This window comes from Prionailurus viverrinus, chromosome E1 (assembly GCF_022837055.1).
Source record: "Prionailurus viverrinus isolate Anna chromosome E1, UM_Priviv_1.0, whole genome shotgun sequence".
Taxonomy (NCBI): Eukaryota; Metazoa; Chordata; class Mammalia; order Carnivora; family Felidae; genus Prionailurus; species Prionailurus viverrinus.
The window spans coordinates 30,437,147-30,465,141 of record NC_062574.1 but is presented as its reverse complement, the minus strand read 5'-3'; the positions used below and the strand labels follow the sequence as shown (position 1 = coordinate 30,465,141).

At 43.2% G+C, this 27,995-nt stretch overlaps 1 protein-coding gene across 1 annotated transcript; it reads left to right on the top strand.

Annotated features, from left to right (window-relative positions):
- Position 1: 1 nt before the first annotated feature.
- On the top strand, positions 2-27,160 carry PCTP (phosphatidylcholine transfer protein). Its single transcript, XM_047833745.1, has 6 exons — positions 2-277; positions 17,724-17,841; positions 20,410-20,489; positions 23,655-23,826; positions 24,699-24,766; positions 25,901-27,160. Exons 1-6 carry the CDS (start codon positions 134-136, stop codon positions 25,964-25,966), a joined length of 648 nt encoding a protein of 215 aa, XP_047689701.1. The 5' UTR covers positions 2-133; the 3' UTR covers positions 25,967-27,160.
- The last annotated feature ends 835 nt before the right edge of the window (positions 27,161-27,995 follow it).

Sequence of the window (27,995 nt, the reverse complement as noted above, 5' to 3'; positions counted from 1 at the left end):
ATCCCTCGAGAGCCCCATCGTGCCTCTGGTCCCTGCCAATCACGCTGGACCACCCTCTCGGCCTGCCCCAGAGCGCACACCCGGCGGGTCCGCGGCTTCGCCCAGGAGGCGGAGAAGCTGGGGCTGCCAAAAGATGGAGTGTGGTGCGGCCGGCGGCTTCTCCGAGGAGCAGTTCCGGGAGGCCTGCGCGGAGATCCAGCAGCGCGCGCCGGCAGGGGCCAACTGGGAGCTGCTGGTGGAGACCCTGGGCTTCAGCATCTACGGGCTGCTGGACCAGGTAGCGGCCGGCCAGCTGGAGGATCCCAGGCAGTCGCTTGTCGGGGCCAACCTCCCCAGGGGAAGCGCGGGGCAGCGGCCTAGGAAGTCAGGGCCGGAGTTGGTCACGCGGAGCAGGGAGGAGCGAGCGCAGGGGCAGTGCTGGCAACTGACTTTGCCCCTGCAGTTGGGAGGTCATCCGAATTCAACCTAAGTCTGAGGCCCAGGGCGGGAGTGGTTTGTTGGAAGCTAATGATAGGGTTAAAATGCAGGACTGCAGAGTCTGAGCCCCATGCACTTGGCTGCAAGGGACGTGGATCCTCCTCCCGGGTGGGTGCCACTGATGTGTGTATGTTGGTGGGGTGGAGGGAACCTTAGGGTTTGCATACAGGTGGAAAGGAGACCAGACTTTTCAGAAACTGACTGGATGTGCAGGGTGATAGTGTGTGTGCAGAGCAGTGTGGCTGAGAAGGGAGCTAATATCATCTCAGTCATTTTAGTCATTTCATTTTGCAGCTGCCCCTTTCTTGTAAGGGGCACTTAAGAATTTAGTCTGAAGCTTTAGGGAGAAGATTAACTTAAAGGGTAGGAGGAATAGAGTTGGTTATTAAGCAATTCTCCAGGCACTCCCGGAGGCCTTTGGAATCAGGTAGCTTTCCAGGTGGAACGATTGCGTTGTACCTGAGACCTTTCATCAGTTACAGTGAGTGATAGTAGCTGAAGGCACATGGGATAATAAATCACTTTTAGGCAAGTGAAGTGAAATCAAGGTTTACTGGCAGAGAACCAGAGTAGTATAGAGTAGGGAGGCACTCTGAACGTGTGTGTAGCAGGACCACGGGGTGTGACGAAATGAACAAGAAGCTCACAGTCCAGCACAGGTGGAATTAATTTCTGAGTGTAATTTCATTAGGTGCCTTGGTGCCAAAGTGGACATGTTTTCAGACAAAATCTTTTATTCTTCTGACCATTCCATTTTCCTTACCAGCCATATCCAGGCATTTGCCAAGTTTTGTCAATTCAGCTGCTCAGACAAGCCTGATATCTGGCCCCCTTCCTTTCCCTTTTCATTCCTTTGTGGTTGGCACTTTGGATGGTACCTTTCACCTAGAGTTGCAGAAGACTTCTGGCCTTCCTCCTTCCTCTCTGATCCCTTCCATCCTACACATTACAGCCTGATCAGGCACCTGAAGGAGAGGCTGTGGTCTTACCACTCCCCTTTCAGTGGCACTGTTGATTGCAGAATTAATACTATTATAATAGCTCACACACTGCATGCTGTCTTATGTTCCAGGCACTGTTTAAGTGCTTCACAGGTATTGACTTACTGAATCCTCATGTCAGTCTTAATGTAAGGCACTGTAATTATCACCTTTTTGCCTATATGGAAATGACTGTGTGCAGAGGTTAAGGTGATTGCTCAAGGTCTGAACTGGGATCAGAACTCACCTGTCTACTTCCAGACCTGTGCCATGAGCAGGCTCCTGCATTGCCTCTCTGAGAGAAGTCAAATGCTGCTGGGTAGACTGTACAGATCTTTCTCAACTTATGATGGATTTACATCCTGATAAACCCATCATAAGCTGAAAATATCATAAGCTGAAAATGCATTTAATACACCTCACCTACTGAGCATCACAGTTAGCCTAGCTGATCTTAACTGTGCTCAGAATGCTGTCATTAGCCTATTGTTGGGCAAAATCATCTAACACAAGGCCTATTTTATACTAAAGTGTTGAATATCATGTAATTTTTTGAAGAGTGTACTGAAAGTGAAAACAGGATGATTGTATGGGGTGCAGAATAGTTGTAAGTGTAGTGGTTCACTGCCCCTCCCCAGCATCAGAAGGTACTATATCACGTATCATTAGCCCAGGGAAAGATAATTCAAAATTCAAAGTACTGTTTCTACTGAATGCATATTGCTCTTGTGCGTTTGTAAAGTCAAAAATTATAAGTTATCCTGTCAAGTTGTTGACTGTATTGAATTGCATTAAGGCTTTTTATTTTATCCTGTTTCTTTTTATTTTTTAATGTTTATATATTTTATTATTAAAAATTTTTTTTAATGTGTACTTTTGAGAGAGAGAGTGAGAGACAGAGTATGAATGGGGAAGGGCAGAGAGAGAGACACACACACACAGAATCCCAAGCAGGCTCCAGGCTCTAGGCTCTGAGCTGTCAGTACAGAGCCTGACACGGGACTTGAACTCACTGACTGCGAGATCATGACCTGAGTCAAAGTCATCCACTTAACTGACTGAGCCATGCAGGTGCCCCAATGTTTGTTTATTTTTGAGACAGAGAGAGAGAGAGAGAGAGAGAGAGACCGAGTGGGGAGGGGCAGAGAGAGAAGGAGACACAGAATCCTAAGCAGGCTCTAGGCTCTGGGCTGTTAGCACAGAGCTTGACTAGGGGCTCGAATTCAGGATCCTGTAATCATGAGCTGAGCCGAGGATCAACAGACTGAGCCACCCAGATGCCCCTCATACTTCCTGTTTGTTAATACCATCTAAAGATTTCCACTCTATTGAGATGAGTGAACTAGTTTGGTCCCAACTTACATTTCCAGCTTTATCTCCCATGATTCATCTGCACACCCCTTGTCCTCCAGCCAGCCCAGAGCACTCTACCCTTTACTCCAGTGAGCCTGTGCTTTCTTGCTTTTGTGCTTGTGAGCTGAGACAGTGCCTGGCTTTCTATTGTGTCTTGTTTCCATTGTGTATTGTTACATTGCAGGGCCTGCCTCCCTCCTGTGGGGAGGACATGAGTGGTATTCAGAATAGTTCCTATCCCTACTAACAATACCGTATGTCTTATTTCAACCTGTTTAGGGATAAGGGCATTCATGGTACACTAATGTAAATTATAGGTGCTCCCAGGTAACTTCTTTAAGTTTAAAGGGCATGGGATTCCAGTAGGTGTGCCCTGAGCCTCAGCAGCTAGGACAGAGGGCCATTGCTCCATGGCCACTTTGTTCTCCATCTGTATTAAAATGTGAGGAGGTCCTACTGAGTTAGGGTATAAGCCCTTTCCTAGAACCCTTCCTGGGTTCTAGCATTTTCCAGCATTATTTGCTGCCTGGCCCACTTTGCTAAAGCCTCATTTTCTTTCCAGTTTGACTCCATGTTTTGCCTTCTTCCCGGAAGAGAATTCCCTCTAATTTCCAGTTAGTAAATCTTTCCATCCGAATACCATACCTTATCAAAAGTGAATTCACTTGTCCCACATTCTGCATAGACCTGCACCTATCTGCCCCAAAGCCCTTTTCTGTCTTGTGGGCCAGTGGTGTTTAATCCACCCTGCATGTTACCATTATGTGTCTTTTCTTCCACCAACCCAAACCATTTTACACACATGAGTGTATATGGCCTTGGGTCCTCAGGTCCCCAACTGGGGGCTCAGACCATAAGACCTTGGTCCTTCTGTTAGTCTTCATCTTGATTAATCTACTTGACTATTGCTGCAGGTGAATCCAGGTGAGGTTAGGTATTTCAGTCTTTGCTTTCTGGCTTTTTAAATTCCAACAACTGGGGTAAACAGAGTGGACTTGTTTGGAGCCCTTTAATGTTGAAGGGCCAACAGGGGGTATGACTGGTCGATCTAACTTTAGGTAGTGCTACTTTTGCCTCAACCCCATCAACATTTGTTTCATTCATCCTGTTTCTTAATAATCATCTAAAGATTTCCACTCTATTGAGATGAGTGCTCTGATTCTCCCCTCTCCCCATTTTCTTGTTAGTCTAATTTTTCTTGGCATCTTTAAGACCATATAAGGGATACTGAGATAGGTAATCTGGTAAGTCTTCTTGGATTGCTCGAATTTTGCAGCAGTAAGGTTACACATAGTACCCATGCAAAGGGGACCTCCTCTAACAAAGTATTTACCATGATTTGGCTAAAAAGCATATTTAATAGATGAATATCTCCATCATGATAAAGCCAGTCCAACATGACTTGCATATAAAGCATATTAGTGGCCTCATGGGGTGGGGTAGGGAAAAGCAGGTAACACTAGGAATTTTTATGATAGGAAGAATCGGGCAGCCACCCTTCTCATGTAAACAGATTTTGCAGTGGCTTTTATCCATTCCACCAGGTTGACTGTTCCCTTGGGAACAACCTACTATGTATCTGGATCATGTATAGACATTTATGTTAATCCACCATGAACTGTGACGATGATCTATTATTGCATGTTTTGAAAAGACTGAAGTGTAGGGGCATTTTAGTTATCTGGTGTAAAAAATAAATTATATTAAATTAAAAAAAAGGTTGTAGCTTTTTCTGTTTATGTTTTTTATTTATTTTTGAGAGAGAGAGAGAGAGAGAGAGAGAGAGAGCGAGAGTGCACAAGCAGGGGAGGGACAGAGAGGGAGGGAGACACAGAATCTGAAGACAGGCTCCAGGCTCTGAGTAGCTGTCAGCACAGAGCCCGACGTGGGGCTTGAACTCACAAACCGCGAGATCATGCCCTGAGTCGAAGTTGGAAGCTTAATTGACTGAGCCACCCAGGCGCCCCATAGATGGTCACTTTTGATATACAGTATTTTGATACTTTTTAATTTTCTCTTTTTCTATTAAATCACAGGTTTTTGACTTTGAAAGTTTCTTTGAAACCATTCTGTTCAATGCCATCATCTTTTTCATTCACTTCTTTTTTCTACTTCCTTTGCCTTTTGTTTCCTTCCTCTCTTCTCTTTTTTCCTCCCCAGGTTGTAATGTCAATAACTTACCATTACATAGTGATTTAATTTACAAAATGCTGTCACGTGTAAGTTTCCTTTATCCCTGTAAACAAATCTGGAAGATAGGTAGGGACAGGCCTATTTTCCTATTTTACAGATGGAAATAATACCCAGTTGTTAAGTGAGCCACACAGGACCTAATTACTAGTAACTAGACATGAACCAGCCTACTTTGATAAGCTTAGCACCAAATATACAGCTTGCTTCAAGGCAAGAATTACTTTCTCTTTCTGGAGGATAAGCAAAACTAGCCTTGAACTGCCACATGGTATCATGGGAAGAACATGGGTTTTAGAGGCAGACAATCCTGGGTTAAAATCTCCATTCTTCCCACAGTCATTCATTTTTTTTCATTCAGAGAAGATTCATCAAAGTGCCTCCCATGTGCTATTGCCCTCACAGGCACTGGGGATAAACAATGAATGGGAAGATGTGCCACTGTTCCAATGAATGAGTTCTTGAACAATGAACGACATTCACTGATGAGAATAAACCCATATCATGTAATGATACATTGGGTGAAAAATGCTATGAAGACAGTAAAGTGGGGTAAAGGGATAGAGAGATGGTATCACAGTGGTGGCCAGGGATGATGTGATGTGTTTTAGATGAGGGAATCTGGAGAACCCTTCTGCCGAGGTAACATTTGAGTGGGGACAGAAATGAAGCGAGAGATTGCATCATGCAAATATCTGGAGGAGAAATGTACCAGAGAGTGTTTTTCAAAGCGCAAGCACATTAGGATCACCCTGGGAGCTATTAAGACATGACCAAGCCCTACTCTAGAATCCTGGAATTAATTGATCTGGGGTGTGGCCTGGGTAGTCCTTTGAAAAACTCCCCTTTCGTTACAGGGGTTGATCATTCTGTTGTCTCTACTTTTGTGTATGTTTGAAATGCTTCATAATATGCTGGTTTGTTGTTGTTTTTGTTTTCAATGTTAAAACTTCCCAGGAGATTCAAATGGACTTGCTGGGTTTTAAATCACTGTAGTAGGGGGAACACTGAGTGCTAAGTCCCTGAGTCAGGCTAAGCTTGCCTTGTTTTCCAGGAAGAGCCAAAAGGATACAGGACTGGGGTGAATCTATGGTTGGAGAGTAGCCAGGGGCCAGGCCCCACTTACTAGCTGGGTGATGTTATTCAGTTATCTTTTCATTTTGAAATCCCAGCTTCCTCATTTTCAAAACAAGGATAATATTTACCTTTCAGAATTACTGACCTCTCAACAGTCATCAAATGAAATGGTATATGGCACAATGGTATTTCTTTTTTTTCTTCTTTTTGTGTTTTATTTCTAACCAGTTGCCAAGTGATGCTGAAGCTACCAGTCCAGGGACTATACCCTGAGTACCACCAATGTATGGGGACCATCTAGAATGGTGCTGGGGGGTGGAGAGTCCTAGAGAAGCAGTGGAAACTGAAAGGTAAGAGGGAGAAAGAAGAATATCTTAAGACAAAAGCAACACCATTTGAAGACTCACTCTCCTGATTTTTAAGTTAGTGGCCACCTGGGGGAGTGAATGTTGACTTCTGAGCTGTGCCAAGAAGTCTCCCTGGTAGAGAAGGGCCACAGGTCACTTACAAAAGCGTTCCCAGTGATCTGCAGTCAGGTCTCCTTGGAGCTCTGGGCCACATCACCATGCCAGTTGACACTGTGACATGCCTACAGAGAGTGTGAAATCAGCAGGCAGAGCTTTGCACCCTCAATTTAGACCAAGTAAGTAGTGGTCTGAGCTGATGGGGTTAATGGCTTGACTTCTTAACATTTTTAAATCTGAATGTCTGGCGCTGTGAGAAGGGACTGCCTGCAGTGTGCCTTTGTCCTTTAATGGGCCTTCTAATCAAGAAGTTTGCTCAGGAGCTGACAGCTCTTTTCCAGGGACTGTTCTTTTCTATGCTGTGTACCTACTAAGATACAAAAAGCCTGGCATTCCTAGGAAAATGGTGTTTAGCTAGGCTGGGCTAAGGGAAAGTTTGGCCTTTAGGTGGGAAGCACAGATTTAACTCCCACAAGAACAGGTTTACTTCAATGGCTGAGAAGTTTCCACTAGCACCCCACAGGTGAGATCACAATCGTCAGGAGTGTCTTCACTTCCAGATTACAGGACTGCTCTGCCCCCTTCTCTCACCCTTTTACCTCTCTGCTAAGGGAGGAGTAGCTACCGGCATGAGTGACCTAATGATTATTGGACCTGGGACACTTATGGAGCCACATTTTACTAGTGGGCAGGGCCACCATGTCTGAATGAGGAGCACCCATGTGTGGCATTCTTCTACCTGCCACAGACTGAGGCCAGCTCTTGTGCTCTCTTGCTCATGCTCACTCTCTCTCCCTCTGTGTGTGTCTCTCTCTTTCCCTTTTTCCATATTCCTGAGCAAGCAGCTAGATGGATATATCAGAGCCTCAGGTCTTCCCCTCTTCACCTCTCTCTCCTGATGAGCATGTGGTGTGAGACTGTGTGAGAATGCTGGTCCCAAGGTTTAAGTTGAGGGGACTGAGAGGAGAGGGCTGAGTAGGACCTCCCACTCCTGTCTTGGTATAAGCCAGGCTTCATACCCTCACCCTGTCTTTCCCCAAATTCCTCCATGGGGGTCACAGGAGGTGACTACTAATAAAGCAAAACTCTGATTTTCATTGGGCCTTCGGGACTCTGAGAGCAGAAGTGACTTGTCAGCAAAGATTTGGACATTCTGGATCCTTGGACACAGTACCATACCAATTGAAGCAGGGGCTGAATGGGAGCAGTGTCAAGTGCAATATGGTTCTTGCTGGGTCTTCCAACCTGCTGTTGACATCAGAGTCACCACCTATGGGTGGAAGGAGAATTCTAAGGGGCCCTTCAGTGGGAATAGTTTGTTACTTCACAAGCTCACAGTCCCTAGACATAATTTTGTGAGGCTATTTTATCCATCAGGGAAATTATGTAAATGAATGTATTCATGTAAGAAAGGGAGCATCCATGCAAATACGAACCTTTGAATTTTAGTCTGGGGCTTTTAATGTGTTTTGTTTTTTAGGGGGGAGAGAGAGGGAGAGAGAGAGAGAGAGAGAGAGAGAGAGAGAGAGAGAGAGAGAATATGAATGAGCCAGGGAGAGAGGCAGAGCGAGAGACAGAGACAGAATCCTAAGCAGGCTGCATACTCAGTGCAGAGACCCATGCTGGGCTTGATCCCATGACCCTGGGATAATGACCTGAGAGGTGAAATCAAGAGGTGCCCCTTTAATGTGTTTTTACGACCCAGAAAAGCTTAGATGGGGTGCCTGGGTGGCTCAATCGGTTAAGTGTCTGGCTTTGGCTCAGGTTATGATCTCACAGTTTGTGAGTTTGAGCCCCACATTGGGCTCTCCGCTCTCACTGCAGAGCCTGCTTCGGATCTTGTCTCTCTCTCTGTCCCTTCCCAGCTCTCTCTCTCTCCCTCTCTGTCAAAAGTAAATTTAAAAAAATTAAAAAAACTAAAAAATAAAAAAAAAAAAGACCCAGAAAAACTTAGAGATAGACTTAACCACCTTATTTTGCCATTTAGTTTAGGATAGATACCTCTCCATAGCTACCTTTGGGTGAATGAAAACTCCAAAATATTTGTTCATGTGCTCGTTCAAGCAGTCTTTAGGACCTATTGTGTGCCTGGCATATGCTAAATCCCGGTGCTACCTGATGAATAAGACAAAGTTCATACCTTCAAGAAGCTTTAAATTTTTTTTTTTCAACGTTTATTTATTTTTGGGACAGACAGAGACAGAGCATGAACGGGGGAGGGGCAGAGAGAGAGGGAGACACAGAATCGGAAACAGGGTCCAGGCTCTGAGCCATCAGCCCAGAGCCTGACGCAGGGCTCGAACTCACAGACCGCGAGATCGTGACCTGGCTGAAGTCGGACGCTTAACCGACTGTGCCACCCAGGCGCCCCAAGAAGCTTTAAGACAATAAAACAAGCACTTTATATATTATATAGATCTGAGTTTCTGACCTTTATCATTTTTTTTTTTTTCTCTCTTGGAACATCTTTTAACATTTCTTCCAGAGTAGGTCTGCTGCTGCTGAATTCATGCAGTTTTTATTTGTTTGAAAAACTTTTTATTTCTCCTTCCCTTATTTATTTTGAGAGAGAACAAGGGTGAGCAGGGGAGGGGCAGAGAGAGAGGGAGAGAGAGAATCAGAGCATTGTCAGCACAGAGCCCAACGTGGGGCTCAATCTCGCGAACCAAGAGATCATGACCTGAGCTGAAATCAAGAGTATGTCGCTTAACTGACGGAGCCACTCAGGAGCCCCTCTCCTTCACTTTTGAAGGACAGTTTCACTGCATACAGCATTCTAGGTTGGTGGATTTTCTCTTTTAATACACTATATATTTTATTCCACTCTCGTTTTACATGGATGGTTTCTGACAAGATGTCTGGTGTAACCTGCATCTATGTTTCTCTATAGGTCAAGATTTTCTTTTTCTTTTCTGAATTTAAATAGGATATATTGTGCTAACTAACTTGGATGTAAATTAAAAATAAGTTAATTAAAAAAAATAAATAGGGTATATTTAAGTTTTTTTTTTTTTTTTGTATTTGTATTTGTCCTGCATGGCATGCTCAAGATGGGCAGATTTACTTTGAAGGGTGGTCTGAGCCTGCACAGTAAACACCCATGTGATTCAAAATAAAACGTAAATATGACTACGACACAAAGTTTCCTCTCTTACATGTGTAATTGCAGTACGACTCATTGGCAGTTCAGAGTTTTCCGGAGTTTTATGTTTTGGAAGTGGTGGTAGCAATGGTCTCGAGCAGGGATCACCAGACTTTTCCTCTAAAGGGCCAGCGAGTAAATATTGGAGGCTTTGTGGGCCAAGAGGCAAAATGGAAGATATTATGTAGGTGCTTATATAACCACCTAGAAATGCAGAAACAATCCTTAGCTTGTGGACTGTTCAAAAATAACCAACAGGACAGATTTGGCATCACCTGACTAAAGTATGTTTCTGACACCTGACTGCTCTGTCATTTTAGGATTTATGAGCCTGAGACTCTAGCTGGGTTCTCAGTTTCCTCATCTGTAGAGTGGAAATAATTCCTGTTCTGCCAAATTTGTATGGGGATCCAATGAGAAGATACATTTTGAAACACAGTAAATTAAATGGTTTTTGTTGTGAGCCATAGCTAAGTGTATATGTCCTACCCAATATACTCCCCAGAGGCCTGGTTTATACCTGTTGTCCTGGTGATATTTTTACCACATCCCTTTCACTCCCAAAAGTATGCTGGTTGGAATGATAAATAATACGGTCATCCTCGCTATAACTATATGCACTTCAACAGCTTTCTTATTTATCCAATGGTATGTTTGGAGAGGTCAGTGACAATCCAGAGGTAGTATCACAGACCATGACCTCAGCTGTCCGATCACTGGCTGCAAGCCAGGTTCTACGGTCATTATTTGAGTGACTTTAGGTGAGTTTCACAGACTTTTTTTTTTTTTTTTTTTTTTTTACAGCTCTAATGAGGTATCATTTGTATACCATAAAATTTACTCAGTTTAAGTGTACAGTTCAATGAATTTTTGTAAATTTATGGAGTTATGCAGCCTTCATCACAGTCTAATTTTAGAACATTTGTGATATCCCCAAAAGACACTTCTTGTGGTTGTTATCATTCCCAGTCCAGACAGCCACCAATCTGCTTCGTGTCTCTGTAGACTTGCCTTTTCCAGAAATTTCTCCGAACTCCTTTAGCCTCAGTTTCCTTGTCTGAAAAATGGGTTTCCCAATGAGCCACACTTCATATTATCATTGTGTGGATTAAGTGAGATAATCCGATATCAGTCCAGTGTCCGGTATTCAGTAAGCGCTCAGTGAATGTTAGCCATCATTATTATCTTACCTAGCTATGTGCAATCCTTAGGGATTAAACCTGCCATGTTTTTGTAGAGAGATCTAAAATATTAAATCAGATTTACTGAACTGCCTTTTTTTTTTTTTTAATGTTTTTATTTGTTTTTCAAGGGGAGAGAGAGACAGAGCATGAGTGGGGGAGGAACAGAGAGAGAGGGAGACACAGAATCTGAAGCAGGATCCAGGCTCTGAGCTGTCAGCGCAGAGCCCAATGCGGGGCTTGAACACACGAACTGTGAGATCATGACCTGAGCCGAAGTCGGACGCTTAACTGACTGAGCCACCCAGGCGCCCCACAACTGCCTTTTTTTTTTATCTTGATACACCCTTCCAAGTGGAAGCTGTAGCTTGATTCCTGTCATTAGAATTGATGCTCTTTGGTGAAAAATGCTTACTTTTCATAACTTCAGAGCCTGTTTACTTGCCACAGAGTGGCTGGAGTTGGTCAGCTTCCACAGTCAAAGTTGAGATCTTGTCCCCTCCTGAGGAATGGGAATGAGCTCTTTGAGAGGTTAAGAAAATTCAGCACACACTCAGAGGTGCATTTTCAGGATTAGACAAATGTGATTTATCAAGACTGTCTCACAGTCAGTGAGGTCAATGCAGATGAACATCATAATTTACAGAGATGGGGTGACACCTTTCTGGATCAGGTGGGGGAGAGGTAAAGGAGGTCTAACAGATTAGTCCTCTGAGGGAGCTGCAAATGTCAAATGCAAACATTGTGACATTTTGGCATTTCTCATATGTAAACACATGAGCTCTTACAGAATTTATCCTGCTCAGGACAAATAAGTGTGCTGTTGGCAGTAGTGTTTCTCAAAATATGTTAACCTTATAAATGCAGTTGAAAATAAAATGTCCAGTTCTTTTATGCATTTGAATCAGCACTGCTAAGAAATATAACAATCTGATGTTTAGACAAGTGCCCCAGAATAACAGTATCTTAAAAATTACTGATTAGTGAGATCAGTAGCAAATCGCCAAACCCTGTCCCCACACCTCCACCATTTCTTCATTTATAAAGTGGAGATAATAATATGCTTACCTCACAGGATTATTTTATGTATTAATCACCAAGCACAGTGCCTGGCTTCATACTCCATAGATGTTAGTTTCTCTAAAAAATGTGCATTATGTTACAGTTCTGAATCCTCAATTATTTAATATGGAAAAGGGGATCATTGTACCCACCTTATGAATGACAATGACATCTAATATCTGCTAAGTACTTATGTGTGAGGCACAATGGTAAGAATTTTAGATGGATTAGCTCACAATCCTCATAATCATCCCCTTAAGTACAAATTCATTAGACCCACTTTGCAGCTGAGGAAAGCAAGGCTAGTGGGTAGAAGAGCTTTGACCCTACTGGGTTGTGACTCTGAGCCCATGCGATAACCACCATGGGGTATTTTCTGGTTTTTGAGATGACCCTGGAATAATACACGTAAAGATAGCAAAGCACTAGTCCGTTGAAAGTTCTATTATTCATCCTTTCCCATTCCTGCCTTTCTCCTGCTCTGGATCTGAATCTCTTACAGAAGAGGCATCTAAAAAATATTCCTCTGGCTGCTTGGAGGCCTGTTAGACAAACACACCAGGCTTAAGGCCTCAGGGGAGCATCTCAGTGGGCGGTCCATTCTGGGTGGTCCAGGGAAGGAGCAAGAGCACTGGCTTGGGGACCAGAAGGAACAGGTTCCCGTCCAGGCTTTGCAACCAACAGCTTCATCAGTGGGACCCTTGGCAAGTCACTGACCTCTTTTACGTAAAGGTCTAAGGCCCCTTCTGGCTCTAAGATGCTATGTGATGGGTCTTCTTTATCTTAATCATTAGATTGTGGTTTGTAACAATGGTTTGAAGGAAATGTGCAGACAGTAGGGCTAAACAGGAGACACTGAAGGAAGTAGAAGGGCCCATGTCACCTTCTTTCTGGCTGTCCCAAGTACTAGCTGTGGGACTCAAGCAAGTAATTTAGCCTGTCTGAGATAATTTCTTCACATAAAGATGGAGATAACACTAACATCCCCATCTCTATCACAGAACTCTGTTAAAGATTACATGAGGTAATGAATATAAAACTGAAAACTGAACAATTACTAGTATTAGTAAAATAATTTATAGCAGGTCAAAGTGACCAGAAAACTTCAAATACAGAATGCATGGCTATTGCATGACTACTGACATCACCAGAGGGAAGTATGTTCCAAGGTCAAAAGCCAAGAATATGTGTACGCCCGATTTCTTCCCAGGGCCAAGGATACAGTAGGTCCTAGCAGGTTTGTAATTTTATAATAAAATTTATGTTAATTTTTTGTAATTATACTTTTTTCTGACCTAGTTTAAGGAGGTGGCACTTTCTATAACAGTGTGTGGAGTTTCAGATATGCAAAATTAAATATACTTAATGTTGATTAACGCTGGCCATGATCTCTTCCCTCTCTTCCTTGACAATGCATTGTAGCAATGCTTATGTACTTCTGTACTGTTTTAATGGATTTATACATAATAGTTTTTCCTTGTAAATGCATCTAAGTCTTATCAGCACTATTCTGGCCGTCTGCTTTTCTACTTTAGAGTAATAATGCCCAGTAAAAACAAACCTGGACTCACAAGGAGAGACTTTTATCCACAAGGATTATTGCAAAGTGGGGAGAGAGATTATTGTAATAGGGAGAACGCTTTGACCATAAGATCTGTGAATGTCTCAAGAATGAGGCAAAAAGAGTTTTTCTTTTATAGAGATGAGTAAACAAGGTGAGAAACCAGTGTGAGGAAGTGAGATAAAAGGTGGCATGCCTGGATAGTAGATCAGAGAATATTTTGCCCTGAGGCTAATCTGTTCTCAGGAGGGGCTGTATGCTGGCTCAGCCTGAGGGTGGGCCAACATTTAGGGGAAGAATGAGAGAAACTTAACCAGTCTGGTTCACAAGCATTTTGTTCTGATCGGATCAGTGGGGACAAGCAGTTCAGCTAATCATTTATGAGGCAATGCAAGGGAATTCAGAGCGTCTGTGTCTGGCCTTGTCACAGGTAAACAAGGGCAGCATCTGGGAGTCTTATCTAAGTCCTATGGGGAATGATGGTTCTTTGCAACAAGCTCTTTTCTGGAACACAAAGGAGAGGGGAGTTTCTTAACCTTCACTGTTCCCCCAAATCACAGGACTCCTGTAAAATTCATTGTTGGAAAGGATCATTTTTATCAATTAAGATTGCTTTTAGCTGCAAGTAACAGGAAACTGTACAAACAGTGACTCAAAGAGGGGTTTATTTTTCTCATTTAACAAGTAGAGCAGGGGTCAGTAGTTGATGGCACTGGTTTAGCTGATCAATGATGCCAGTAAAACAATGAGTCTTTTTAGTCTTCCTCCTCGTGTTTGATACCTCTTCATTACAAAATAGCTGCTGTAGCTCCAAATAGCCATAGTCAAACCAGTGTAGGAGACCGGCAAAGTCATTAGTTGTGTACATTGCCACAGAGGTTCTCTTAGCAAGAAAGAAGGCACTCTGTGCTATGGTAAATCTTCTGTTTCTTCTGGTCACTGTATTCTACACAAGGTATTTACTGATTCTCTACCACCGAATAATTTTTTTTCAATTTTATTCATACATGGAGAATTAGAAAAATATACACCAAGTTTTACAGCATGATAAATAAATGGGACATTCTTACAAATGATTTTCTGGAGGAGCTTCAGGAAAGCCAAGAATCTCTTGAGTAAACTTATTTGGAATCATTTATTGAATCATCTACTGAATCTTACACATAATGCAGAAAGTTTATATTTCTAATTTTAAGGAGATCTTACACATCAGTAATAAAAACTTTGCCCAAATCAAGCCAAGCTTTATTCCCTTTCCTATCTATTTGCACAAACAATGGTACCCAATCCTGATGAGATGTTCCTGTGCTATTGGTAAGAGTATACATTGGTATAAATTCTTAAAGCCTTATAAAAAGCATGAAGAACCTTAAACTTATAAAAAAGCATATACAACCTTTACTAAAATCTATCTCTAAGGAAGAATGAAAGAAATTAGAATTATGGACCAAGTTGGTCCATCTGAAATAATAATTATTCCAGCAATATTTATATTTGTAAAAAAATTAGAAACGAAGGACTGAATGAGAATAATTAAATTAGGTCTGATCTCTCCATAGAGAATACAAGTTGTTTAAACCATATTATTCCGATTTTGTAACATATAGAAGTATTTATGTACTTAAAAGAAATATGTCAAATATTACCAATAGATCTTTGTGGATTATGGGGTTACATGTCATTTATATTTTCCTTATTCAGTTTTTTGCATTTTCCAATTTTCCTATAATGAATATTATTTCTACAGTTATAAAAAATTCACTTTATTTTTTAAAGGAAAGTAAAATCGTGTGTATGTTTGCAGAGATCCTTGTCAGAAAGAAATAATAGGTGAAAAGGTGCCTTGATCCAAGAATTTTGGTGGGCTGTTTGTTACTTGAAAAGAACATTTTATTGATAGACGAGGGAAGTGTTACCAAGCATTTTGTTCCTCTGGAGTCCTGGCATTTCTCAGTTCTGCCACGAAGGGAGTGTTTAAAGGAAGTTGTAACAATAGTTCGTTCTTCTGTATTCACGTAAATCACATCGTTTTATTTTTCTCTTTCTAAGAGGGCTTTCTGTTTTTCTTTTCTGTGATATGTATAGGACTGAGGTCACTAAGGACAGTAACTAAATTCAGAAGGGGAAGGGAACCAGTGTAAGGAAACAGTTTGTCTTAATTTATCTTATCCAGATAACCAAAGTTAACTCATGTAAACTGAGATCATTATCTCAATGCATAATTATCCCTTTTGCTCAATATGTACAGAAAATGGGCCCCAGCATTCCTGAACAGGGAACTGTCTCTCTTCCAGAGATGATTAATAAATGTATGAGTATGTATAAACCCTCACTATCTTCCCATCTGTGTGAGGGGAGGGCACAGGAGGGAGAAGGAGGTGTTTCTCCTGATGTTTGTCTTTCTTTTGGGGTATACAAACTAGCATATCTAAATACCTCGTGTGCTGTGCTCACAGCATGTGAGGTGTTTAGATCTGCTAGTTTGTCATTTGCTGGTTGGAAACCTTTGGTATAAAGTCACATACTTTTAGAGCTGGAAGAACTTTATGAATTCCATTTCAATTGCATCTTCCATTTCTTACCAGTTAATTTAACAGACAGATGAGATTCTTAAACTAGGATATGTTTTGCCCTGGGTTATGCCTCCTGAGCCAGGAAGCCCTTGTAGCCTCAAGATATCTAGAAAGCTTCACCATGTTTACCTCTTGACTTAACATGTTCGATTAGCCAATAACATTGCTTTAGCACATGGAAGAATGTGTCATTCTAAAAGCATCATTTTTGTTTTATTTGTTTGCTTTTGCATGGAACTTAATCTAAAAGCCTTTGGTTTAATCTTAACAGTAAAGCCTTTAGGCAAGGGGAGGGTCAGGAATTGTTAGTTGCCATCGTAGGGAAAGTGAAATGCATAACATGGCCAACTCTAGCCCCAGAACCCTCACAGAGGAGGATACGGTCTCGCATGAAGGAAAAAAAAAAAAAGGCCGGTGGGGGGTGGGGGTGGGGTGGGGGGGGAACTCTCATCCTTTGGAATCTAGAAATGGTCTCTCTCTCTCTTTTTTTTTTATAAAGAGGACTAATGTGATTTGAAGCTGATGTTTTATACACAAGTTCTTTACATAAAAAGGAAGTTGTTGACAAATTCTTTCTTGGCATTGATAAAAACAATGTGTTAGGTTTCATTATGCCCCATGGATATCTAAAATAGTAACCTGTCCCCTGAGCATTAGCTGCCTATATGACACTCCCACTTGGATGTTTAATAAGCATCTTAAACTCAAAAGTAGAATTCTTGATATCCCCATAGCTCACATATCACCTCTTCCCAAGTGTTCTCTATCTTAGAGCATGGATCTCTCATTTACCTAGTTGTTCAAGCAGAGGTTCTAAGTAATTCTTTACTTTCTCTTCTCCACAGGCAATCTGTCAGCACTTCTTGCTAACATTACTTCTAAATATAACCCTAAATCACTGACTTCTCTCAATCACTGTTGTCACCTCCTTGTTTAAATCACCATCATCTCTTATCTGGACCATTGGACTGGTCTTCAAACCATCTTCTTGCTCCCTTATGATCTATTTTCTACCAAGCATCAAGGATCATCTTTTTATTTAGTGTTCCTCTGTTTAAAGTCACTCATTGGTTTTCCTTAGTAATTAGAACAAAATCTTTATCCCATCACCCTGGTTTACAAAGCCCTGTGGAGTCTGGACACCACTGTCTCTCTGACCTCAGCTCCTACCACCTCCCCAATCCACAGTTCTCTGGATCTTATGACTTCCTGTTTTTTGAGCATGAAGGTTCATAAACATGAAGGTCTTCCCTATACCAGGAATGGGTTTTCCTGATCTTCCCATGGCTGGTTCCTTCTAATATTTAGAATAAGATGTTCTGATAAAGGTTATCCCTCATAGAGGTCTTTCCTGATTACTTGATTACGTAGGACACCCCTTGCCCCCAAAACAGGCACCACTGATGACATAACTTTCCTTATATACTATTCAAATTACCTAGATAGCATTTATAGCCACCACCACCACCACCACCAATGTCTACAATAAATGTATGATCCACTAGAGCAGGGGCCTCATCTGCTTTTTCATTATTGTGTTACCAAGACCACAGAGGAGGTACTCAATAATTGGTGTTGTATGAACATCTGCTTTTCATATGCTGTGTCATCCGGCTGTCTATTTGGAAATCAATAGATTGTTTTGCCTGTTCTGTTTTTACAGCAGACGGGACTTTATGAGTATAAAGTCTTTGGTGTTCTGGACGACTGCCCTCCAGCTTTACTCGCAGATGTCTACATGGACTTAGACTACAGAAAACAGTGGGACCAATATGTTAAAGGTGAATAACATCTATTATTAAGAAAAAAAAAAATCTAGAAAGTAGAATCTATTGTTAACTTATTCCATCTAGTAGAAAGCAACAGGTTCAATTTCTACTGTTATGTTTTATTTTTAATCTTGGCATGCAAGTCTTAAGTGTTGGGCTGAAACATGATTCCTTTGTGTTTCCTTTGTGATTCCTTGCATTCCCTTAGCTGCTACTCTCCAGTTTGCTCTGGAGGCTCCTTTGTTCTCACTGTAAGTTGAACATCATCTCACATACCTAGGTAGTCATAGGCAGCTTCTTGGAGGAGGTGGTGTCCAAGCTTTGTTTTGGAAGTTGAATCAAAGTTTTATCAACAAGAAGAATGCATATAGGTGAGAGGGTGAGAAGGTGAGGGGATGGTGGGCTTGAGGCCATCTGAGGCCCAGGGAACAGCATGAATAAAGGGAGGAAGGCATGAAACAGCATGGTGTGTTCAAAAACTGTGAGCAGTTTGGTTTTATTGTGTTATTGGGGTAGCAGAATGTAGAGCTAAGGCAGGAGGAAGGTCCAGAGCTCCAAGGCTCCAGTTCTTAGATTTTGCCCTGAAAGTCAAGGAGGAGGGGAAGGGTGATGCCCTGAAGGAGAATGCCACCTGTGAAAGGCATTAAATAGGGGTTCCTCCTGTCACTTAAAGGTGGGAGTGGCCTCTGCCAAATCAGTCACAGTGGAAGAGAACTGCAGAACTAGCCAAGGTGCATGTAAACTCTGAAAGACCTTTGCTATAGTCAGGACTTTTGGTTGCAAGCAACAAAAAGTTAACAAATGCCAGTGTGAGAAATGGAAAAGAGTTTATTGGTTTCATGGCATTGAAAAGTCCAGGGGTATCTGACTTCTAGGACAGCTGCATCTAATGCTGAAATAACTTCTCCATCTCGACTCAGTTTTCTTCTGAGTTGACCTAATTCTCAGGCAGATTCTTATGTCATGGCAAAGATGGCCACCAGAAGATCCAGGCTTATAGTCTAACCATATAGATAATAACCCCACGGGAACAGGAAGGAGCATTCCACTTTCCTGCTCACGGCAGCCAGAGCCCCAGAATTTGCTCTCATGGCCTCCTGTGGATGTTTGTCATGGTTGTGGTCTCCTAGTGTTTTCCAGTACCCTTTCTATCTAGGAAGAACTGTGATACTTGTCCATTCAAGGGAGAAGCCAGATGTTCTCTGTCCCAGTCTCCTCAGGGATGTAATATAGATGTTGCCAGTAAGACACACATGCAGCTTCAATGTGAGAGAGAACTGCAGCATGCAAAATCAATTTTCTGGTGATGGTCAGGGCTAAGGTGTCTGACACTGGGAGAAACAGTTGCAGAGCCTCTGATGTTTGGTACTTGGCATCAGCCATTCACACTATGGTGTCCAGTCCGGTAGCAGCAGTAATTTGGCTTCTCTGGAACAATCCTGAGGTTCTAAGCCCAGCTCTGGTCCTTCTAGATATTCTGTGAGCTACCTGAGGGCCTTTACTAAACCATAAGGTAAGACCCTGGCCAGATGCACCATCCCTGAATGAATCACTGTGGCCACATCTTGCTCATTTTCCCAGCCCTGAAATTAATGCTGAGTCAGTCCTGCTTAAACCGCATAGTCAAGGAGGGGAAGGGTGAAGGAGAATGGAGATCACTGGTTCAAGAAGGGGGAGGTGATGCTGAGTATGCAAAGGTCACAGATGTCTACTTCTTCCCTTCCTCTCAAGGGCTGTCTTTAGTCTCTTGTGGCACCAATGGGCAAGCTCTTTAATCCATGGTCTTCTAATAGATTTTCCTCCCAAAGCTGAATTAAAGAATACTTTTCCCCCATCAGCATCTCCTTAAGGGTCTGTCATGGTTACTTCAGCAGCCTTGGCTTGCCTCCTTTAAATAAATGCTTAGTATGAAGGCATACTGCACAGCTTGGGGTCAGAGGGTGTACATGCCATTGAATGCTTTTGCTCTCTCCAGCCAAGTTAGCTGCTATTTGCACACTATAGAACGATGAAATATTAAGGGAATCTGGTCATTGCAGTCATGGTAGTGTGTAAAGAAACAGGGGAGAGAAGCAAGACACTTAGGGTTAGCCACAGCTATGCCACTTCCTAGCTGTTTAGGAAGGACACTGCCCTGGCTAGAACCTTCATTTCCCAGTTGAACGCACTAGACTGGGTGACTCAGTTCAGGGCTAGCTGTAATAGGTCAAGAAATCTAGAGAGAGAAATCAAAAGCAAAACTACTGGTACTCTAGTGACATCTGCTGGTTGCCCTGATTTTATAACCTGAACGTTTATTTTTGGATGCCTGATTTTGTTCCATTGCATTGTATTTGAGAATCTTGCGTGTGCTATACAATGGACACGTTTTGTTATTTTATTTTTACTGTGTTTTAATGTCTACTAGACTCTGCTCTTGGGCAACAAGCTTTTAGCATTAATGAATCTTATTTCTCCTAGAATTCTGTGCCTTATGAGTTAGTGGTTTATCATTACCCTCAGAGATAATCATACCTAGGCTTTTTGTTAAATGAAGCCCAGAAAGCTTCCAGATACATTAACTTCTTTTGTTCTCCTTAGAACTCTATGAAAAGGAATGCAATGGAGAAACCGTGGTCTACTGGGAAGTGAAGTACCCTTTTCCCATGTCCAACCGAGACGTATCCTTTCTCAAGGCACATCACTACTTGACTTCCTAAGTGTTTCTGTGCCCCTTGGCTGTTGCCCAGTGGTGTCATGCCCATGGCAATGTGGACAGTGTTGTCCTTTGATTCTTGCAGAAACATCTGCTGAAGCTGTTGCTTCTTGTGTGGCTTTTGGAGACCTCAGAGTGTGATTTCTGGGCCTGACCATGTGTAGCGTCTATGATTGTGGTCACTGGAGGGCAGCTCAGACTTTCCTGAAAAGTTTTCTAAGGCTTGAATTTGTTGGCTCCAGAAATGGGGACCTGGAGAGAAGTTCTTCTAGTGTTTACAAATTCCCTCAATCTAGAGGTGGAAGTGAGCACCCAGGGAGGTAAAGTGACAGAGGCATACATACAGAGTGAGGACTGCAACTCACACCCTCACTTTTCCAGCCCTCCCCATCTCCTCTCCAGTTTGAGTGACCCCACAGCGATCCCTCCTTGACTGCTGGCTCTGGGTACTGGGGATATGTTTCTTCCCCAGTTTCCTCATTTATCATTAAAGCAGTTGAATGGAATGTGGGGAGTTTTAGCTAACACTACAAGGTTCTAGGAGGCCCTCTCAGGACAAGCCTCCTATGGGGGATGGAATTTCAAGGACAGGCAGGGTGGGGGCAGGATGACTGAGGGGTGAGGTTTCCACTCCTTCACTGTCCTCTTCAATCATAGCAGTCAAGTGTTTTACACACTGAATTTCCATAGAAGATCCTTTCAGCAAAGGGTCTTGTGGGTTAAAAAAAGTTTGGAGAGCCACTGAATTTCTAGCTCTGACATTATACAAGTTTGTATGTTCTTAAATAATTATTCACAAGAAAGAGAAGGAGCATGCGGGTGTGTTTTATAGAAATTGTGTGTGTGTGTGTGTGTGTGTGTGTGTGTGTGTTTGTGTCTAAGTGTATGTGTTTACCTTGGCTCCAACCAGATTATAAAATCCTTAGGGGTTTATTTCTTTTCTTTTTTTTTTTTTTTTAACGTTCGTTTATTTTTGAGACAGAGAGAGATAGAGCATGAATGGGGGAGGGTCAGAGAGAAAGGGAGACACAGAATCCAAAACAGGCTCCAGGCTCTGAGCTGTCAGCACAGAGCCCGACACAGGGCTCGAACCCACGAACTGCGAGATCGTGACCTGAGCTGAGGTCGGACTCTTAGCCGACTGAGCCACCCAGGCGCCCCTTAAGGGTTTATTTCTTGCCCGCATACTGCTAGGTAGTTGGTACACACATGGTACATATTTCAACAGATCGTGGATTACTTCTTAGGTTTTATGTGGTTACCTCTGATCCTACCAACAACTGTGCAAAGTGAGTTCCATCATCCTCATGTTGTAGTCAAGGGAACTGATGCAAAGAGAAGTCAGAACTTTGCTGTGGTTTACACAACTAGTGGGTGGCAGAGGCAGGTTCTGGACCCAGGTGCAGCTCTTTCCAGAGATGGTGACCTTGACCAGGGCATGAGTCCATCTCTCTGACCTCACTGTGACACTGCTGGGTAGGTCTTAGGAGTGGACACTTGGGGCTACTTGAAGTTCTATTTAATTGGCTTTCCAGGCCCCACAGTCCCACAGTGAGTTTCTCATATGCACATATGTCTCTCCACTAAGGGTTAAATTTTTGATAACAGAGAATAGCGCAGTGGAAAAGAACATTCATTTTGAGCTAGAGATCCCAGACTGAATGTGAGCTTATTCCCTGATTTGTTGTGTGATTTTGGAAAAGTCCCTTCGCTTCTCTGGACCTCAGTGACCTGGTGGTTCTCTGTTCATAGGCTCTATGGAAGGTCCAGCAACCTCCCAACCCTTTGAAGACCTTTGCCAAGTCTTAATAGATCAGCTGATTTTTCCTCAAGGGAGTGTCAGGTGATATCTGTCACATGAGCTGAGCAAGTTTTGGGAGAGAGTAGGACAATCTTGGCTGTGAGGAAAGAGGCCTGGGGGAGGAAAGCCAGAGCTAAAGCAAATTCATTTCTCCCCCAAGACATTTAAGAACTTTACTCGTCAGTCCACAGAGAACGGGGGCAACATCCCATCCTGCAGGCTGTCTGAGTGAGGGCTGGGACCACTGTGGGTGCCACAGAGACTCTGAGGTGGCATGGGGCTATGGTTGTTGCTGTTATAGTAAGTATAATTGTGTTATACTTAGGGTGATTTTTTTTTTTTTTTAATTGTTTAGTCTTTGAATTCCTTCTAGTGCAAAACCTAAAATTCTATTGAGGCCTGTCTAGCTATGCAAGTCTAACTAGGTTTGGGGGCCAGATCTGGGCTTGCATTCAGGTTCCAGTTGAGCTATGGGTCTTTGGCAAGTTTCTTTACTTTTCTGAGCCTCAGTTTTATCATCAGTAGGATGGGGAGACTTACACCGAACTCATAGGGACCATTTCAGGATCAAAACTGGTGCTACATGTAAAGCACATAGTAATGTCTGAATAAATGGTAACTCTCACTGCTTCTTAGGATTAAATTATCTTCTCTAGAATAGTGCCATAGACATAGTGAGTGTTCTACAAGTGTTTATTGAGATGAAATGGCTTTGTTATTTTTGGTGAATCAATGTTGACCCAGAGAGGACATCTACCTACTAAACATTCAGGTGCTTAGGTTTCTTCCTATGACCAGCAGGTGTAAGTAACATTGCTTGGCCATCCTCTGTGCTTAGAAGTCAGCAACTAGAGCTTTGGAGGAGGGAAGGACAAAGTTTATGGGGTGCCTGTTCTGCCCTGGTTTCTCCAGTGCCCCCACCAAGCATGCCTGCTGAGCAGTGTAACCCTCTTTCCCTACAGAGGGAAACTTCGCCTCAGAAACAGGGAGTAACTAATGCAGAATCACACCACTGATGAGTGATCAATCCTCTGATAACTCACAGTGCCTTCTTAGAGAAAGGAGGAGGGGTTTCTCTATATAATTAAAAGCATCAAGGACTCGTTCACAGGTAGGTAAGGCATGCTGTCAGATGAGAACATCAGACAGTGTGGGACACCATCTTACAGTGCAGGTAGAGAGACAGGGCAAGGAAGTGAAGTAACAGTATAAGGGAACAAATGCCAGGTGAGAGGAACAGAGTCCTCTCCCTTTGCCTCTGGCTTGTGGGTTTTCCTTCTGCCCATCTGTAAGGCTGGCATTGATATCATGCCTTGACTGGCAGTACAGTACATCTACATCCGGCAGCGGCAAGAGCTGGACATGGAAGGGCGGAAGATCCATGTGGTCCTGGCCCAGAGCACTTCTGTGCCGCAGTTTGCCGAGAGGCCTGGTGTGATCCGGGTAAATCAGTACAAGCAGAGCCTCGCAATCGAGAGTGATGGCAAGAAGGGAAGCAAAGGTAAGGCCGGGGTGCATGTTGGTGCACTGACCAGGGCCACCTGTATCAAGGCCATGCTGATTGTGAGGCACGTAAAATTCATGGTGCTTATTCCCCGAGTTCAGAGGATGGGCACGTGTAGAAGACAACACCTGGAGAGAGACTCCATTCTCCCCCAGAAACTTGAGTGCGTGGGGGACATTTAGATCTGACTCAGCCCATTCTTTACTGACTCTTGCACTGTCCGGATGAAATTAGAGCCAGAAGGTTTAGAAACTCTCACTTTAGATTGGTCCTCGGGATGCATACATTGGGCCTGAGGGTGGGCAAGAAGGCTGGCAGCACTGTCTCTGAGGACGCAGCTCCTGCCCAGCAGAAACCCAGAGACTCAGGACTTGCCTCTCTGGAGTTCCAGCCCACGTGGAGAAAACCTGTGAGCAGAGTAGGCATACGTAGCCGCCTACAGTACTGGAACAAGTGTGGCCTTGCATGTGAGGCAAAATCTGAAGCTTAGTTCTGACGCTTTTCAGATGTCACCTTGGACATGCCACCTAACTTCTCTGAGCCTCCATGTTATCATTTATAAGCTCGGGTTTGTTCTTACCGACCCAATTGTACCATGAAGGTAATAAAGAGAGAAGTAATTAAATAAGATACTATATCCAGGTATATAGAACATTGCCAGGTGTTTAATGAGTAGCAGCAAAATGTGCCTGTGACTGCGATTTAAAAATGTTTACAAATAAATATTCTGGGAGACAGGGAAGAGAAGTCCTCCTGAATCCTGTGCTCCCTCCCTTCTTTCTGAATCTAAAAGGGGAAGGTTGGCAGGGTTTGTTTTTGTCTTTGTAACATTTTTCCTCCTCCTGAATTGTCTTTTCTTTCTCCTCTAGTTTTCATGTATTACTTCGATAACCCGGGTGGCCAGATTCCGTCCTGGCTCATTAACTGGGTCGCCAAGGTGAGATCCCAGGAGGCAGGAGGGGGAAGTGTCTTTGACAAATGTTGACTTAGTCCAAGGGGCTGTCAGGCTGAAGAGACATCCTATCTCAGGCCTAATGAGGCTCTTTTATGAAGCAGCTTGGTTGAGTGACTACAGTTAGGACTGAGGTTGCCAACACCCAGGATGTGGAGTCTGGGACAAAAGACAAAGAATCCTTAGCTGGAATGTCAGACCCTCCCTGCCGGCAACACCCTGCTGGGATCACTGTCTGGATCCTCCTGACAATAGCCTGCTCATTATAGAGAAGATGGGGCCTTTAGACCCTGCCCTGCTTATGGAGGAGTCTGGAAGGCTAACCTGGCTCCAGAGACAACCAGATGTGTCCAAGCCTGGAAGCCCCCAGTTTTGTTACTGATGTTGTGTTGTGTTTTGTTTCCCTGTAAGGAGAGGGAACTGCTGTGGTACTGGATCACTGCAGACTGCCTAGGGACCTGGCTTGATGAGAATCATTCAGCCTGCTTTGGAGACCTACTTCCTGGTGGGAGGGCTCAGCACATTCCCTGGAGAGTGAAAAGCGCACAGGGTTTGAGTCAAATACATGTGATTTTGAATCCCGGTCCTGCTTCTGTCTGTGTAATCTAGGGAAGCCATCAATTTCTTCCCTTTTAAAAATGGAGATGGATACTACCGACCCTGTAGAGTAGTAGTAAATAAAGCAGTGTCTGGGGAAAATCTTGTACGAAGTTCGGCACTGACTAAATAATAAAATAGCCTAACCCTTTGCCCCCATAGCCTCACCATTTTCTAATTCTGTAAAAGAAGTCCTTTATCTGATTTCTGTGGAAGAATCCCACAACCCAACCCAATCCCATTTCCTATGTTTTTTCTCTCCAAAAAAATGGTGTCTCAGAAACATCTTAGCTTTTTACTAGTGAAAGCCAAGGCATACAACAGTGTCCCCTGCTGTCTAGTCTCGCCTGTGCCTTGGGTCTTCTGTCATTATCTGTAGCGACGTTCTGTTGAAATTGGACAGGGGACCTACTGTCATATTTATTATTCTCAAGGCATCTTTGTTTACCTTTGCCACATCCCAAAGAATCAGGAGTAATGTCTGTGAAGACACAGAAGTGACAAGTGTTCTTTCCTTTGCAGAATGGCGTTCCTAACTTCTTGAAGGACATGGCAAAAGCCTGTCAGAATTACCTCAAGAAAACCTAAGAAAGGGAACGAATGGTGTGTCCATGGAACGATGTCTCTGCAAGTGCCACAGCCCACTGATGCTCAGCTTTTCTTTCACTATTCTATCTTCGGAGGCCTGCACACTGTCCCACACATCGTCCCCAAGTGTGTTTGCCTGATGCCTGGCTTCCTTTCCCACTCTCCCTACCCCGGGACTGGCTGCCTTCTTCCACTATTGAATGTGGGTCAGATTAGGGAAACTTTTGCTTGTTTATTTTTAAAAAGGGAAGTCCTCAATAGGGAACACAATCATTCCATTGTGCCATCTTAGGGGGATGGGTGGGTGGAGGAACAACAAATGCAAGGGCAACCAATCCTGGCAAGCTGGCTCCTTCCCAGAATGTGACTTCTTGCAACCCAGGAGAGGCTGCTGGGATGCCATCCCCTTCAGACTGGACTCTTGGTGCATCAGACTGGGAGACACGTGCTGATGTCCATTTGCCTGATGCTTTGGTGTGTTGATTTGGCTGGGGTCTGAGGTGATGATCCAGTAAGTCTTTCCACCATTTGTACTTGTAGAAGATCCTGAGCTGTTTTGATTTCAAACCATGTTGAAACACATGGCAGGCCTGATTACACACTTAATGTGATAGCCATGTTTTCTCATCATCTATGTCTGGGATTCTCCTTCCCACATGCCACTGGAGAGAGGCTGACCATACCTCACTAGCTTTGCATTTTATCAGAAACTGAGGCATCATGATGGCTCTCTGGCGGTTTGCAAAAGTCAAAATACTGTGCGCACAGCTGTGATAAAGTGTCTTTATATGCAATAAAATGAATTTCCCTTCTAGAATGTTTGGAGATTCTGAAGGGATAAGAGTTCACAACCAGGGAAATATTAATTAGTGGATTGGATGACTCTACAACTTTTTTCTCAGGAATTCTACCTAAGATGTCTGCCTCTTCTACCGCTAAAAGACGTCCAGTTTCCTGTTTTCTCCTGAATTTTGGTAGAGCAAGATATTCTGTGGCTCAAGGCATAGCCTTAATGATCTCAGGGAAAAATTTTAACCACTGTGTGTGATGGCACTGAACCCTGATTAGGGGTCATAGACATTTAGGATGTAAAGCCAGAAGCAAAGGATTTATTAAAATGGGATACCTCAGACTATATGTTTTCTCTCTGGGAAGAAAACAGATTGAATACCAATAAATACAACGTGACATAAATTTGTCCTGTTTGTAGTTTTCTTCGTACCTTGCTCCTTTTGTGAGAATGAACCAGTTGGGCCTCGTTTGTTTGCAAGACACATCCAACCTGAGTAATGAACTTGAGCATAAAAAAGAATTTTAGGTGCACTTACATGCAAGGCCAGGTGTAGGATGGACTCAGGTTAGGGTTGTTAAGACTGACATTAGAATTTGGCTACATTTGGGGCGCCTGGGTGGCGCAGTCGGTTAAGCGTCCGACTTCAGCCAGGTCACGATCTCGCGGTCCGGGAGTTCGAGCCCCACGTCGGGCTCTGGGCTGATGGCTCAGAGCCTGGAGCCTGTTTCCGATTCTGTGTCTCCCTCTCTCTCTGCCCCTCCCCCGTTCATGCTCTGTCTCTCTCTGTCGCAAAAATAAATAAACGTTGAAAAAAAAATTAAAAAAAAAAAAAGAATTTGGCTACATTTGTCTTCAGGTTATCTTTGACGTTGGGCTTTGTCTGGTGGCATGATTGCTGCTGACAGCAAAGGGTAGGCCTACATCTTCTCAGGCTCTTGCTGAGCCAAAAAAAGACAGCATTTCTTTCCAGTAGATCCCACACCATCTTATGACTCTCTCAACCATATGCCTGTCTGTTCCCCAGTCATTTTGGACATACGGATAGGCTTATACAAATAAGTGAATGCTTCATAAGTTTACCATAAAAAAAATTATTATCAGTAATATAACTGGAATTTAATTTTAGATAAGTGAAATCTAAAAGTCTCTTGTAACAGAGGGCCAAGTTGAAATTTTAAGTATAGAGTCACTGAAACACAGGCACAACGATTATAGTCTTTGAGCAGAGAATCGACA

What these genes read in the sequence shown, in the direction of transcription:
- PCTP (XM_047833745.1), top strand. Translation starts at nt 134, where the DNA reads ATGGAGTGTGGTGCGGCCGGCGGCTTCTCCGAGGAGCAGTTCCGGGAG. An exon ending in TCTACGGGCTGCTGGACCAG is followed by an intron (nt 278 to 17,723) that starts GTAGCGGCCGGC and finishes CTGTTTTTACAG; the next exon opens with CAGACGGGACTTTATGAGTA. An exon ending in TCATTAACTGGGTCGCCAAG is followed by an intron (nt 24,767 to 25,900) that starts GTGAGATCCCAG and finishes TTTCCTTTGCAG; the next exon opens with AATGGCGTTCCTAACTTCTT.